Source organism: Ischnura elegans, chromosome 2 (genome assembly GCF_921293095.1).
Source record: "Ischnura elegans chromosome 2, ioIscEleg1.1, whole genome shotgun sequence".
NCBI classification, from domain to species: domain Eukaryota; kingdom Metazoa; phylum Arthropoda; class Insecta; order Odonata; family Coenagrionidae; genus Ischnura; species Ischnura elegans.
The window spans coordinates 144,041,902-144,056,319 of NC_060247.1; the positions used below are offsets into that span (position 1 = coordinate 144,041,902).

At 40.4% G+C, this 14,418-nt stretch overlaps 2 protein-coding genes across 3 annotated transcripts in view; one reads left to right on the forward strand and one right to left on the reverse strand.

The window, feature by feature from the left end:
- The window catches only part of LOC124154737, a 29,669-nt gene extending 24,463 nt beyond the window's left edge, over window positions 1–5,206 (forward strand). Inside the window, exons 2-4 of one of the 2 annotated variants that reach the window (XM_046528639.1) lie at window positions 2,150–2,435; window positions 2,969–3,113; window positions 4,373–5,206. In XM_046528639.1, the coding sequence (XP_046384595.1) occupies window positions 2,150–2,435; window positions 2,969–3,113; window positions 4,373–4,477 (536 nt within the window). In that variant the 3' untranslated portion in view covers window positions 4,478–5,206. Of the gene's footprint in view, window positions 1–2,005; window positions 2,436–2,968; window positions 3,114–4,372 lie in introns of those variants that run through there. The other variant, XM_046528638.1, reaches the window with a different exon arrangement.
- LOC124154738 lies at window positions 3,719–12,657 on the reverse strand. The gene is made up of 3 exons (XM_046528640.1): window positions 12,378–12,657; window positions 12,020–12,252; window positions 3,719–4,203 (listed from the first exon to the last, which is right to left on the reverse strand). Exons 1-3 carry the CDS (start codon window positions 12,544–12,546, stop codon window positions 4,114–4,116), a joined length of 492 nt encoding a protein of 163 aa, XP_046384596.1. The 5' UTR covers window positions 12,547–12,657; the 3' UTR covers window positions 3,719–4,113.
- Between the last annotated feature and the right edge of the window lie 1,761 nt (window positions 12,658–14,418).

Consider the following 14,418-nt stretch of genomic DNA (forward strand, 5'->3'; position numbering starts at 1 on the left):
TTAACCGATGCCCCTACCACTTATTAAAACCTCGGTAACCCCGTAAAACCTCCCAAAAAAATTTCTAATAAATCGCCTCTCCAGGTAAAAGAATCGTCAGACCACTGTTCCGGACCCCTAGGACTTGTCGTCACTGAATTTATGAGAACGATTTGTGACCACTGGTTTGACACAAGTAAAAACCCCCGGTATTCCGGTGGGAACCTCCCGCAAAAAAATGATAAACATGCAATTAAGTCTTCTTTTATGGGTTCTTGTCGCTACTATTATTCCGCATTGCACTACCCTTTACAATCATCGCTACGTTATCACTGTGGACGATTGGTGACCACATGCATAACACATTAAAACCCCCGAATCCCCCTGGGCACCCCTCTCGGTGGATAAGACCATTTATGAGGAATGAGCGGAGCAGCCGCGGGGTGGCTCCTCAACCCCAAGGCGGCGAAGCCGCCCCACAACGAGGAACGGCGAAGCCGTTCCGAGGAGTAACTGGCGTAGGCGAGGGGGAGCTTCAATAACCACCGGGCGGCGAAGCCCCGACGTTCAAGCGGCGCAGCCGCTGTGGGCTCCCCCCACCTCTTGGCAGCGAAGCCGCCCCTTAAACGAATAACGGTGAAACAGTTCCGAAATGCCCTCGCCCTCTGGACGGCTATGCCGACCCCAGACGAGGAACGGCGAAGCCGTTCCGAGGAAGGAGTGCGGCGCTTTCCTACCCCCTGGCCGGCGAAGCCGGCCCCTACCTTAGGTGACATTATTCGAAATAAAAATCTTCGAACGACCACAAATGTAGACGGCGAAGCCGGAACCGGGGTTTTAAGGGGCGGAGCCCCTTAACGAGCGCGCGCAGCGCAGCGAGTTTAATGTATACAGTAGCATGTGTGCTGTCTGGGATGTCTGCAGCTCGGTTTTGTAAATGTCATATGGCCGTAACAAGCGGATTTCGTCAATTTATTGAGGGCAACTACGCTGGAACGATTCTGAAACTTTTTAGTGACGTCACTCCGACTGCCGCGTCTGTGAAAATATTCACGGCCAAGAGGGCCCGTGGTAGCTTCGTCGCGACAATGCGCTCAAATTTTTCATTATGAATTTACGCTGTGATTGATAATTAATAGCACATTATTAATTAATTACGACGGTGGCTATTTTATATTGTCACTTTCCATAAATTAAATTTATCAATAATAAATAAAATAAATGTGTAAAGTTAAACTTACATCCGCGTACTATTTTTATCGGTTCGCCTTTATTGTGATTGAAGTTGGTGCGAAGTTAAACCTTGCGCTGAAGGTTTGACAATTATCTTATATTTGTGCATCTACTAGAATGTACAAGTCAAATACTCACAACGTAATGTTCATTATAATTTGGAGTAGAACCAATGGTTACTGCGCTTAACAAGGTGCTGTGTAAAAAGTACTGTGCGGTATGGAATATTAACATACTCATTTAATATTTACTTCTTAAGTTCAAGCCTTAGATTAAGGATTAGCATTTTTATTAAGGAGAATGGAGGCTCTTTACGTATTTCCGCTACTGTTGCATGAGCATCAACGTCGACGGAGGCAACAGATGCACATACTTCGGCGGCAGATACGCGATATCAGCAATCCGTTCGAGATGCAGGAAGAGGATTTAAGAGTTTTGTTCAGCGTATCTCGAGGATTGGCGATGGATATTGTCACTGAGCTCACACCACGATTAATTCGTAGCCGTGCAAGTGGCTGGCCGGCGCGCGCTTTAGTACGTTTAGGTAAACATTAATCATCCATTCCATCTCTTCCATGCATTATTGCTGCCGTTCAGTCGCACGGCCAACATGATTATTTTTTCTATTGGCATAGTAGAAATACTAAAGCATGTAAACATTTCGTCCTATAGCAGAAACTATTAATTATCAACTCGTATTCGGACTAAAACATTTTCACCAGTGTAAATCATGAATAGTGGCATGTGCTAGCACAATCTGAAGCCGATGTCCCACGGTCAAATTTGCGTCAAAATATTTTGATCAAAATATTTTGATGCAAACGGGACGGGGGTGTCCCACGATGCATCTCATTTGTACAAACGGATGTAACAAACGAAGAACGATATCTGTTAAGAGAAATGGAGGCTTCTGATGTGGAGGATTTTGCTTTGACAGTTTTAACTGTTGGAATTGTCTGCGCTGGCCACCTGAAAATGAAAGAAGCGAAAAAAAGGAAGAGGAGGCAGTGGTGGACTCGGCCTTGGCTGGAAAGAAGAGATGAAGGCATTGGAAGAGGCGTGCTAACGATGTTGGAGAACGAGCTGGTTGTCGATGATCCCGAAAATTATAGGAATTACCTTAGGATGAGCGAAGATGTTTTTATGACCCTTTTAAACAAGGTCGAAGGAAGAATCAAACGTCAGGACACCAATATGAGGCAGTGCATTCCGGCAAGGAAAAGGTACTAATTAACTTTTGACTTGGTAGTTATGTCACATTTTGTTCTCTACCAATCGAGCAGTTGCATGAAGTGCCTTAAGAATGTTACCAGAGTGATCGAAACTCCATAAGAAGGGAATTGTTTAGTACGTGATAAACGTAATGGTTTAAGAAACAACATTTCCGTTTTAAAAGATGAAGTTTTGCTGAATACCGTCATTTTATCTCAGTTTCATACAAAACGACTACAGATATTAACTCGTTCGTGTTAATGTATCATGTAAACTGGCCTTAAGAGCTATTGGTACTCTCATTGTTTCCTTTGTCATACTAACGTCTTCTATCGCCCTTTTCCGTGCAAAAAGTCATATAGATCTCCTCTCTTAGGCGTCACAACAGTCGCAGTTTCGTAACTATCGTGACTTTGGGGCATCACTACTGCCCTTTTTGCAACTACTCACTGTCTTCCTACTTAATCGCAATAATACTAATGGGTATATTAATGATTTATAACACATGGATTTTAGGCGTCATAATACTTTTCCTCTGTTATAGATTGGCAGTCACTCTGAGATTCCTTGCCACTGGTGAGACCTTCAAAAGCTTGAGCTTTTCAACCAGGATTGCACACAATACTCTCAGTAAAATAATTCCCGAAGTGCTGCAAGTCATTATAGATAGCATGAGGGAATATATCAAGGTACGTACAGCCGAAGTTATTATCAATTACTCACTATTAATGATAACATTTTAGAGCAATTACTGTTAACAGCCTGCCGAGATTGAATTCTGAGGACCATATGCTGTTAATGGAGTGTGACATTTGGAAATGGCCTAACATTAAAATATTTCTCCAACTCCATTACGTATGTATAACATCGGGTGCTTTCCATTCATGCGTCTTACGAGTCGACTGGTGTTAACTGTTTATAACTCTCCAATTCCTGCACGTTATCATTTGTTGACTTGTGCCACAACAGTCGGCGACACACACAGAATGGAACACGGAAACTGCAATGCAAGTCGACTAGTGTTAACGCGTGTCGATGAACGGAAAGCAGCCATTGAGGTTCTGCTGTCCAGGCAGTTCTTTCTCAGCATTACATTTCCTGATTGTGATCCCTTGCTCTGTGATTGAGTTACTTAACCTTGTTCCAACTGCTGTGCAAAGGTTATATTACCAATCTGCTCCCAGAATGTCATCTATGCCGAAAGGCTATGGAATTGTAGCATCTAAAAGAAAGTTCAGAGTTCTATTTTCATAGTGATTTTGAATTTTTAACATAATTCCAGAACACACCTCTATACCGTAAATCATATTTTATTGTGAAAGGCATAACATAAAACTAAACACAATACATCAAGTTTCTCAAATAATCATGCTATTTGCTACTATACAACTCTTCATTGAACACATTCAAAATAAATTGTAAAGAAAATGGAGGACAATTCAATGGAATTTGTAAAATAAATAAATTTAATCTTCTTCTTCGTCCTTCACCTCCATTATTGCAATTAAAATTTTCTGTTGCAATTTATTCCTCAGCTTCTTCGTTGGTAAATTGCGAACTTCTGAGGCCACAAACTGGCCAAAATCATCATATTGGTCCTTATCCTTAGGCCGTTTTATAAAATCCAGTACTTGAGTTGCAGTCGTAAAGAAATCAGCTGAAGTATCACTGATCTCTGACTCCTTCCTCTTACGCCCTCTGGAGGCACCAGAAGAAGTAGACGACCCAGAGGCAGCTGGAGGGCTCCAAGTCTAAAAATTCAATGCTGTCAACGTCCTCCTGAAATAATTAGGGAAACGTAATTTCTTAAGTACAACTAACACATATAATTCAAGAAAATAATTAGAAAAATAACAGCAATAGGTCTTCACATTCCTACTGCTTTCTATCTATGCATAACATGACACCTTTGCCTTTATCACTTTAGTCATTTTTTTTCTCATTTCAGATTCCAACTACACCAGAAGAGTGGAAGGAAGTTTCACGTGGTTATGAGGAGCAGTGGAATTTCCCACATTGTTTAGGGAGTGTGGATGGGAATCATAACTTTTAGACCACCACGGTCATCTGGTTCATTCTACCGTAATTACAAGGGCACGGACAGTATTGTTTTGCTTGCTGTGGTGGATTCTAGGTATAAATTTATTTGCATAGATGTTGGGTGTAATGGGAGGATTAGTGATGGTGGAGTTCTGAAAAGAAGTAACTTTGGTAAAGCATTGTCAAGAGGCATTTTGAATTTACCACCTCCAGAGCCACTTCCTCAGGCAACTCACAATGTGCCTTATGTATTTGTAGGTGATGATGCATTCCCTCTCACAAAAAACTTAATGAAGCCTTACCGATTTAGAGGCCTTACCAACGATCAAAAGATATTTAATTATCGCCTTAGTAGAGCTAGACGGGTGGTAGAAAACTCCTTCGGGATGTTAAGTAATAAATTCCGAATATTTTTGAATCCAATTAATTTATCTGTGGAAAAGGTAGAACTTATTACAGTTGCCTCTTGTATCCTGCACAATTTCCTATTAACAGAAAGTGCAAACAATGAGGCAAATTTGAATGGGAGTGATCAGCCTGCTGAGGGTAGGCTGGAAGGACTGCCTCAGCAGGGTGGAAATCGAGCGACAGAGGAGGCTCTTCAAGTACGGAGAAATTTTGAAGAGTACTTTAACGGCCATGGGGCTGTTACGTGGCAACAAACAAGTGTTGATGCACATAATTTTTGATACTGTAATGATTATATGTAAACTTGTATAATACATCCATCTCTATTAATCAATGGCCTGACTTTACTGCTACAAGTGCATATAATATCATCATCATCACCTCAGTTACTTTAGTGGATAATCATGGTTGTTTAATTATTTCTTTTGCCTAGGAATTTCATGTGCCTTAAATTTGGAAAAATGCGAAAAAAATAGGAAGAGATAGAGAAAAAGAATTGCATGCAGAGGCAGATCAAGGTGTCCCCCCCTCGCGTATCCAAGTCACACTAGATGTTATGGTTACTTTGTTCAGGCCGACACTACTGATCGGAGCTTACCCTCCCCACCCTCTTGTCCCTGTCCTAGATCTGCCGCAGACTGCATGGCATTTCATTTGCACAAAACAAATACAAAATGTGAGATATTGATTTTCATGGTTTGGCCGAGTGCACTTGGTCAATAAAACTATTTAATGGGAAACCATTTCATAAGCTTAGAATATAAATCCAGGATTTAAGGTGAAATAGCCATCATTTAAATCATTCAATTAATTAGCCTAGTTGCATCACTAAACACATCCTGAAAATGCCTCAGGAAAGTCCAATAAAACATGGATTACAGGACTTCAACTGAAAAATGGGGAGGGGAGGAAGAGCTTCATCCTTACCCAACTACCAACTATACAAACTTCTTTCCTCAGCCATGAAAAACTGCGAATCGAAGAAAATCCACTTAAATCAGAATTATAAAAGAGTTAAGATTACGAATGACTTAGGTGAAATATTGCTTTTGAGTTTCACATTCAATTTCTTTCACACCCTCATTTAATTTAAAATTAACCACATTGTAATTATATTTACCTTCCCATTGAAATTATGAGGACTTTCACACACGAATGCATGTCCTTCCCACACTCCACCATGGATGGAATTCACCACAACAAACAAAACCTACTAAAATACACACAACCATTACTTAATATTAAAAAATGAAACAGGCTAAATATGTAATTAATCATCCTCCCCATGACCAAAGGAAAACCAGTAGCAGTTCTGCCCCTATGAGTGCATTTTCTTCGTACTTGCCCCGGTTTTCACAATTGGTTTCTATTTTACGTTTTATAAAGCCTCCGCTGCAAGCAGTAGTGATGGCCTAGTGAAGAAAGCGTACGACTGTGATATGCTCATACCTTTATTCCAGACCTTCACTCATTCTGTGTTTCATCAAATCATTTCCATTATAAAACGGCAATATTGTGGCAACAGAGTCATACACTTTTTTTAAACAACAATGTGTCATATAGTTAGCATTTGCAAAAGATGGTAACTGTATCCTGGTGGTGAAGAGTTCATAAATATCCAGCAACGGTATAGGGTGGTTTCCTATCATTTCTTTATTGCCGAAATTTTATTAAATCGAAAGATTGTTACTACTGGAGTATGTATTTCACGCTGTTAGATTTTTAAATCACGACATCTATTTTTCGCGATTAAATGAAAAGTGAAAATTTTCAAGCACGCGAAACCGCGACGCGTAAGTAGGAATCATGGAAAAAAGTCCGTGCGACGCATTTCTGGTTCCCCCTCCCACCTTGTGCGGTGACCTTGATCGAGGCTCTGAGCGCAGATAGGACACAGGATGCTAGCGGGTAGCTGAGTACCTTGCTGGCTGGTAGCGCTTGGCTTAAAAAAGGTTTATTAATACCTTATCAAATGAAGAAAACTTTCCGACCTTAGCCATTTTTAATAGGTGATTATTAAGACATGTTTCCCTGAGCTCTGTGCCTCATGCATGCATTGGTAACCTCAGACGACGTATAACTCCTATCCTCTCGTGTAGAAACTAAGTCCCTGTGACGTCACCTGGAGTGGAATCGCATGGGCGCCAATCTGGCCTTTTTCAAATGAGGATAAAATTTGACCCTTGCCATTTGTTTAAACCGGTATTTCAAAAACCAAATAATTTGTGAATTATGAATACACTAATGGTGGGTAATAAATCGCAATCGATGCCTTTCGTTTTCTTTGATGAAGGAAACTACCCTATTAACATGATTGCTTAAGACTGGCGACAAAGGGTCCTGCATATCAGTTGATTATTAAAAATATATCAGTTATTCCCAATTGCTGTTGGTTGTTGAAGATTTTTGTAATGAACACCATACCTGTCTTGTGAAGTGGTTGTAGGAGCAATGTGCAACACCAAAAACAAAGGGCAGGTTTGTGTAGTTGAATAATAAGCTACATCACCCGCCTTTTGACTGTTGCATTGCTGCACCGAAATCGTGCTACCCTGGATAGGCAACTTCTTTACCGACAGCTATTGCAGCGAAATTGAAATGATTTGAAATAGGGTCATTTCACATCAGATCACCCAGAAATTTTCAAAATGACACCCACCGAGTTGGATTTTAATGAAATATTTGTCACTAGCTACCATTCACCTATCTCATGACCCATGTAAAATATTTCCTCATCTCTCATACTTTGCAAGATATGAGAAGTCGAAGTTTGAGATGTTTGCTCAGAAGTAGCGCAGGTGGGAGTTAAATTCCAGAGTGCAGGGCACTGAGTATAATTCATAGCTCAGAAACCACAAAATATATTTCAATGATATTTTTAGTTTTTACCCCTTGTCTATCAAAATACATAGCTTCCATAGTAATGTCTTTCATTCCCCTTGGATTGTTATGTTCGCAAAAATGATGTCAACAGTTGTTAATTAATTTGAAATAATGGTGAGTAAATGTAAGACCAAACATGCAGTCTAGTGAATGTGGCTCTTGCTCATACAATTTTTTAAGAACAATACTTGGCTTGTGGCAGCAGAGGGGAAAAGAGTGCAAATAGCTCGGAAATGTGAAATGATGCTATTATCCTAGAATTTACCCATTTTCAGGTTAAATTAAGAAAGAAGAACTTTGTACTTTCACATTAATATTTATTCACGACCATGGTTCCAACGTTAGACGTCATCATCAGGTGAACTCTACAGAGGTCCATCACATCCTTTTATACCAGGCAAGGAGGGGTAGGGAGGAAGGTAATTAGGTTGAACGGATTGGTTAACAGAGAAGAGGGAGGGGGGGAAAAAACCTTGGTCATGTGGTATGGAAGAAGTTAGGGGGAGGAGGCTCCCTTATGGGGGGCACGGCAGGTGGAGGGGGGGGGGGGGTTCAGGTGAGAGAGAGAGAGGCCGAAGAGTTCGTCATGTCATTAGCCCAGGAATTTAGGAGTGGGAGGCTTAAAAGAGGGGAATGGTAGTCATACAAAAATTCGTTTACAATGTTGTCATTGGAACGTACGTGCTGCAAAATTTCCATTTGTTCCAAAGCGTCTAATCTAGGTCCTTTAGGTTCATAATGAAGCACTTCAAACACAAAATCACTTTGATGATTGTTATCTAACAAATGTATAGCAAATTGTGAAGTAGTCTTTTTATTTCTCTGGCAGGCTTGATGTTCTTTTACCCGCTCTTGAAATTGTCGCCCCGTTTGCCCAACATACACCGCGTTGCATTCACATTTTAGTCTATACACCCCACTCCTTTCTTCTCTTGGGATGGGATCTTTGGTGAGGGAAAGAATGTTCCTTAGGTTGGATTTATTGTAAAACGCAACTTTAATTTTATCCTTAGGCACCTTTTTGTATATCTTCGGCCCAATGTCCTTTAAAAAAAGGATTCTGCGCCACTTGGCCGTGGATTCTTGTCGCGTTCGGGATCCATAAATTTCTCCCACTGCTTGTTTTTTTAATTGTTTCCGATATAAGCTATCAATTAACTGTTCGTTGTATCCGTTATTTTTAGCAATTAGTTTAATTGTGTTTAATTCCTCATTGAACTTGGCAGGGGACATCGGAATATGCAGCAACCTATGTAACATGCTGTGAAAGGCTGATAACTTGTGGGAAAAACAATGTCTTGAACTGGAGTGGATCACTTGGTCCGTATAGGAGTTTTTCCGAAAGACTGAAAACTCGAGGTGATTGTTGACCTTAGTGACTTTAAGATCTAGGAAGTTGAGAGAGTTATTTTCTTCTATTTCGTAAGTGAAATTCAAATTGCGGTCCAAAGAATTCAAAAAAGATAGGAACATTTTTAGTTGTCTTATTGAGCCAGTCCAAATACAAAACACATCGTCCACATATCGATGCCAGGATAGCACATTTTTGGTCTGTGGATTATTGGGGGAAAACAGGTTCCTTTCGAAAAAGTCCATATATATGTCCGCCAGGAGAGGGGATAAAGGAAAGCCCATGGCCAATCCATTGGGCTGTTCATAAAATACACCGTTAAATTTGAAATAATTTTGAGACACACAAATCTTCAATAGATCACACAAGTCACTTATAATGGGAGCTGTCACACGTTTCTGGACGAGAATAGATTCTGCTATGTCTACGGCTTCTTTGGGTGGGACACAGGTGAAGAGATTGCACACATCAAAAGACACTAACAAGCACTTATTGGGGATATCAATTTTAGAGACGTGTTGGATGAAGTCAATGGCGTTAGTAACTCCATACTTAGGGGTAAACTTTGAGTGGTGTCTTAGTACACAGTTGAGTTTTTTCGCCAAGAGGTAGCTTGGAGCCATGACGTTGGAAACAACGGGTCTAATTGGACAATCACTCTTGTGAATTTTAGGAAGCCCAAAAAAACGTGGAGCTGAGGGGTTCATTTGGTGTAACCTATTCACTTCATTCCACTTAAATAACACTGAAACTGATTTTAAGGCTCTTTTGCACTCTATTTGGAACTTGGCAGTCGGATCTATCGGCAATTCTTTGATCCCATTGTCTCGTATGAACTGTTCACATTTCTCTAAGTAATCTTCTTTATCCATAATCACAACTGCGTTCCCCTTGTCAGCTTTCTGAATAACTAGCTGTTCTGACCTAAGAGTACACTTAATCGAGTTAAGAGTTTCAAATTCTGGGTATCGTCTCTTCACCTTTGATTCATGAACTATAAACCTATTTAACTCCTGGGCAATGAAATGCTTCACATGCATATTGTCTTTCTGGAGAGCTATGTCACAATCCACTGCTAAATTCTTAACGTCCTTCACGGAAATGGGGATATTTGGCACGTATTTCAAGCCCTTTTCTAATAAGGTCACTTCATTTGGCTTAAAGGAGTGTTTAGACAGATTTACGATTCGTGGTCCGAAAGAATGGGCGTCCACCACTGGTTGATCCGCGAAGGTTTGTTTGGTACTAGACGTCTGCTTCGTCTTAAGGGCCTCCAACTTGCGCAGAATGGTGGCTCTCTTTTCAAAGGCAATTTCACTACTTTTTTGGCGAACTAAGTCATCTAAAATCAACCACTCAATCCAGTGAAGATCGCGAGTGAGCTCCACGTATAGAAGAAACAGGTAATGGGAAATAGCGTCTCTTTTCACATACCACTCATGTAACTCCCTTTTGAGCCAAGTCCTCTTGGCTGCGTTGACTGCAAAGGAGCCCGCTGAAGACCGGGGTTCCTTCCACTGGCGGTTGATGTAATTAGGGATGATGTTGTGGTTGATGCACTGGCTGTTGAAAAAGATGTTTAGGGCTGCGATCCGGTACTTTATGGAAAGTCTCCTGTAGAGGCTGGCCTTAACTGCGTTACTAGCGCACTTGATAAAATTAATTGTTTGAGGCGTAACTTGGTGAAAGCGATTCATAATTAAATTAAGAAAGAAGAACTTTGTACTTTCACATTAATATTTATTCACGACCATGGTTTCAACGTTAGACGTCATCATCAGGTGAACTCTACAGAGGTCCATCACATCCTTTTATACCAGGCAAGGAGGGGTAGGGAGGAAGGTAATTAGGTTGAACGGATTGGTTAACAGAGAAGAGGGAGGGGGGAAAAAAACCTTGGTCATGTGGTATGGAAGAAGTTAGGGGGAGGAGGCTCCCTTATGGGGGGCACGGCAGGTGGAGGGGGGGGGGGGTTCACATTGATGATGACGTCTAACGTTGAAACCATGGTCGTGAATAAATATTAATGTGAAAGTACAAAGTTCTTCTTTCTTAATTTAATTATGAATCGCTTTCACCAAGTTACGCCTCAAACAATTAATTCCATTTTCAGGTGTTTAGTTCATAGAGAAAACGGTATCAACATACGTTTGACTGTTACTGTGCATTAGAGGATAGATGGAAATACTATATAAATGAAATTATTTAAATAATACACTTCAATCGTAAAACTTAATTTCAAATAGAGGTGAAATGAGTCCGGCTGAACTGCTGTTGTACAAAGTTAGCCTCACTTTCACTGAAGAAGTATATTCTTCCAGACCTTTGGTGATAGAAGAGCTAACAGAGCAAATGGTATTACTTATAGATATGCAGCAGGATAGATATAGATAACATAACAATGAAAGGGGTATAAAAGACATTACTATAGAAGCTATGTACTTTGATAGATAAGGGGTAAAAATTTGTGCATATATTTTAACGTAAGGTACTCGATCCAACATTAATCAAAATCAGTCGCACGCTGTTTCCACAAGGCCACCATAACTGCTTGAAGCGGAGGCTTTGTAATAACTAAAATGGAAACCAACCGTAAAAACCGGGGAAAGTAAAACTTCTAGAGTATCAGAATATGCTCCACTCACTTTGTCCTGAAACTTTTGACTGCCAAAGTACATTAGCTGTGGTATTCCCTACTTGTACGAGAACACACGCAAAAGGTTCACATCCCATGATCGCTTTTAACCATTAAGTGGTGGTGCAAAACAAGTGGGCACAACCGAAGAAAACTTATAAATCGAAATTCAACCATGCATCTTGGGATGATTTGAAGAGTAAAAGGTAAAGAGCCGATACATTTGCTGATTCAGCGCACAATAACGCAGAATCCCCATTAGCATTCTGACAACTTACCACGGCATCTGTTTCTTCGATGTTTAGGAAGGCATTAACACCGGAAATCTCCGGTTGTTTCATCGTGGAAAAGCTCTTGCGTGCAGTGATGTGATCTCTTAAAAAGAGTAATGACTCAAAGCACCACATGGTTGAGGAACTCCCACCACCAGAACCACTGGGCATCTTCAGTTTATTAATTTCGCCCATGAATTGGGTGCGGAGAGAGTTCCATTTGCATTTGATATCATCGACTGAAAAACAAAATCATAGGATACATTGCGATTAGCGGAAAAAAACTCACAATAACGATAAAACCTGGAACCCTTCCCAATGATAATACGAAAACAATAGCCAAAATATGAGATGCAAAACTCACTGGTTGTATTCGGTCTCGACTCCGTCTGCAATTCCTGGATCTTTTCCAGAACTCCTCTTCTTGCATTTCTATTATGGTACCTCGCTTGCTTCGTGTCATACATGAACTCGTTCCTTCTAATTTCCTCAATAAGGATATTTACAGATTCTTGAGTCCAAAATTTACTCATTTTCGCTTTGATTAGTAACCCAAGCGACGAAAATGGTGGTAAATGTTGAATGAAGTATGAGTGGTCACAAACGTGGCAGCGCTTGGCGATGCTCTTTTGACAAAGGCCCTGTGATTGGTTGGTTTCATCCAATTGGATGAAAATTTAGAACCTGTCCTATCCATTTGTACAAATCGGTGATTTGTACAAACGATAGGACCAAAAGCCAGTTGGACAAAATTTTGACCGTGGGACAGGGTGCGCGTGAGTTGCATCAAATTTTGATCAAAATATTTTGACGCAAATTTGACCGTGGGACATCGGCTTGACATATGCACGACAGCGCATTTAAAATTGTGTACTGAAATGATGAGAACAGCTCAAACGCATACGAAAACCATTGCAGAATAATAAAATAACACTTGTTCTTATTCCGCGTTAGCATTTGCTCCAGATTATGAGAAAATTACTGCTAATTGTGCAATCACGTGCCTGCTACGTGATAACCTGGCTTTAATACGGAGCACTTGACAACATATAAAAGAGGTAACATAGAGTTAATAGCTATAAACTAAGCAACCGTAACTTATTAATAATAGGTACTTTTAAAAGAAAAGACTTCACTCAAATGGAGTGAATCTGCCATGGCATAGCGTATGTTCCTCTATGGTAACTGAAGTTGCTGTTGGCCGCTGAAGTAAGTTTGTGTCGAAGATTCCTATTCGTTCTTCGCTTCCGCACAGCTACCAACATAAGAAACTCAAGTGATAGTTCGCAACCCGTCAAACATCTCACGACGCTGCCTTGCAGAATCGCTCGAACGTCCTTGGCGGCGAGAGGCGTCACAACTCCACTGTGGTTCGAAGCACGCGAAACGTAGATGTGACATTTACAGAATAGAACTGCTGGGGCACCACACTTCATGCTTTTTTTTATGAAAAAATTGTTAATTTAGATATATTGCGTCAATGTTGCGCTATTTTTGACTGAGACGTGCTTTTTCCGTTTTTTTTTTTTTTTTTTTCGAAAATCACGTATTTTAGATACATTTTTTGCTTTACGTCCACAATTATTTTGGAAAACCAACTTCGTATTATATTATTATAGACATTGTACTATCATAAAATCTAGATAACGACCGTTTAGCGATATACCGATGACTGCTGTAGGAGTGACTGAAGAGAAGTCAATTTTTTCGCAAAAATACGCACAAATGTTGAGTTCTAAAAAAGTGACATCGATTTGAACGGAAACGTGTATTGAAAACAAGAAAGTACAGTGTTATAAAGACGTAGGTGAAAAAATCAGCTGCAATTTTTCGCTAGTAACCAAATAACAGCGATTTTTGTGCCTATCCACATAACACAGTTCACATGAGCGTGGACACGAAGGCATCAGCCATGGCCACCTATAATACAGGCCGGAACATGCAATTTGGCGACAGCGCTTTACGTGACGTCAGGGGTGCTACTCTGCACATCGCCTGGGGTGCGGTGGATCGGCCTCTCAGCTGTTGACGTTAATACGGTTGGACCTCCGTTCACCTTCCCTAAAGTTAAGCTAAAAATTACGGTAGGGTTGAGTTATTCGAGTAGTATTTCGTATTTTAACAGCTATTTATTAAAAGTAATCGTGAGAACTAATGACAAGCCAAGGGATACGAGAGATTATGCACGGAAATATATTTAAGTACTGCGATCGACGTCCCAGAATTCCAGACCAAGAAGGAAATACCGTTTAGTTTACTACTTAAACCATTGGTTGTTAATATGGAAGAACACCCTATACAATTTATTGACTTAGAAATAAAGAGCAGCTTTTAAATAAACATCATTTCACCTCCCTGCATAACCTAAAAAATTGACATGTTAAAAAGTAATGCGTTATTTTCTA

Excerpts from the sequence above, each read along its gene's own strand:
- LOC124154738 (XM_046528640.1), bottom strand. The coding sequence starts at position 12,546 with ATGAGTAAATTTTGGACTCAAGAATCTGTAAATATCCTTATTGAGGAA. Across the intron at positions 12,253-12,377 it reads GTCGAGACCGAATACAACCA|TCGATGATATCAAATGCAAA; the intron begins GTGAGTTTTGCA and ends TTTGTTTTTCAG. Across the intron at positions 4,204-12,019 it reads TCGAAGAAACAGATGCCGTG|GAGGACGTTGACAGCATTGA; the intron begins GTAAGTTGTCAG and ends TAATTATTTCAG.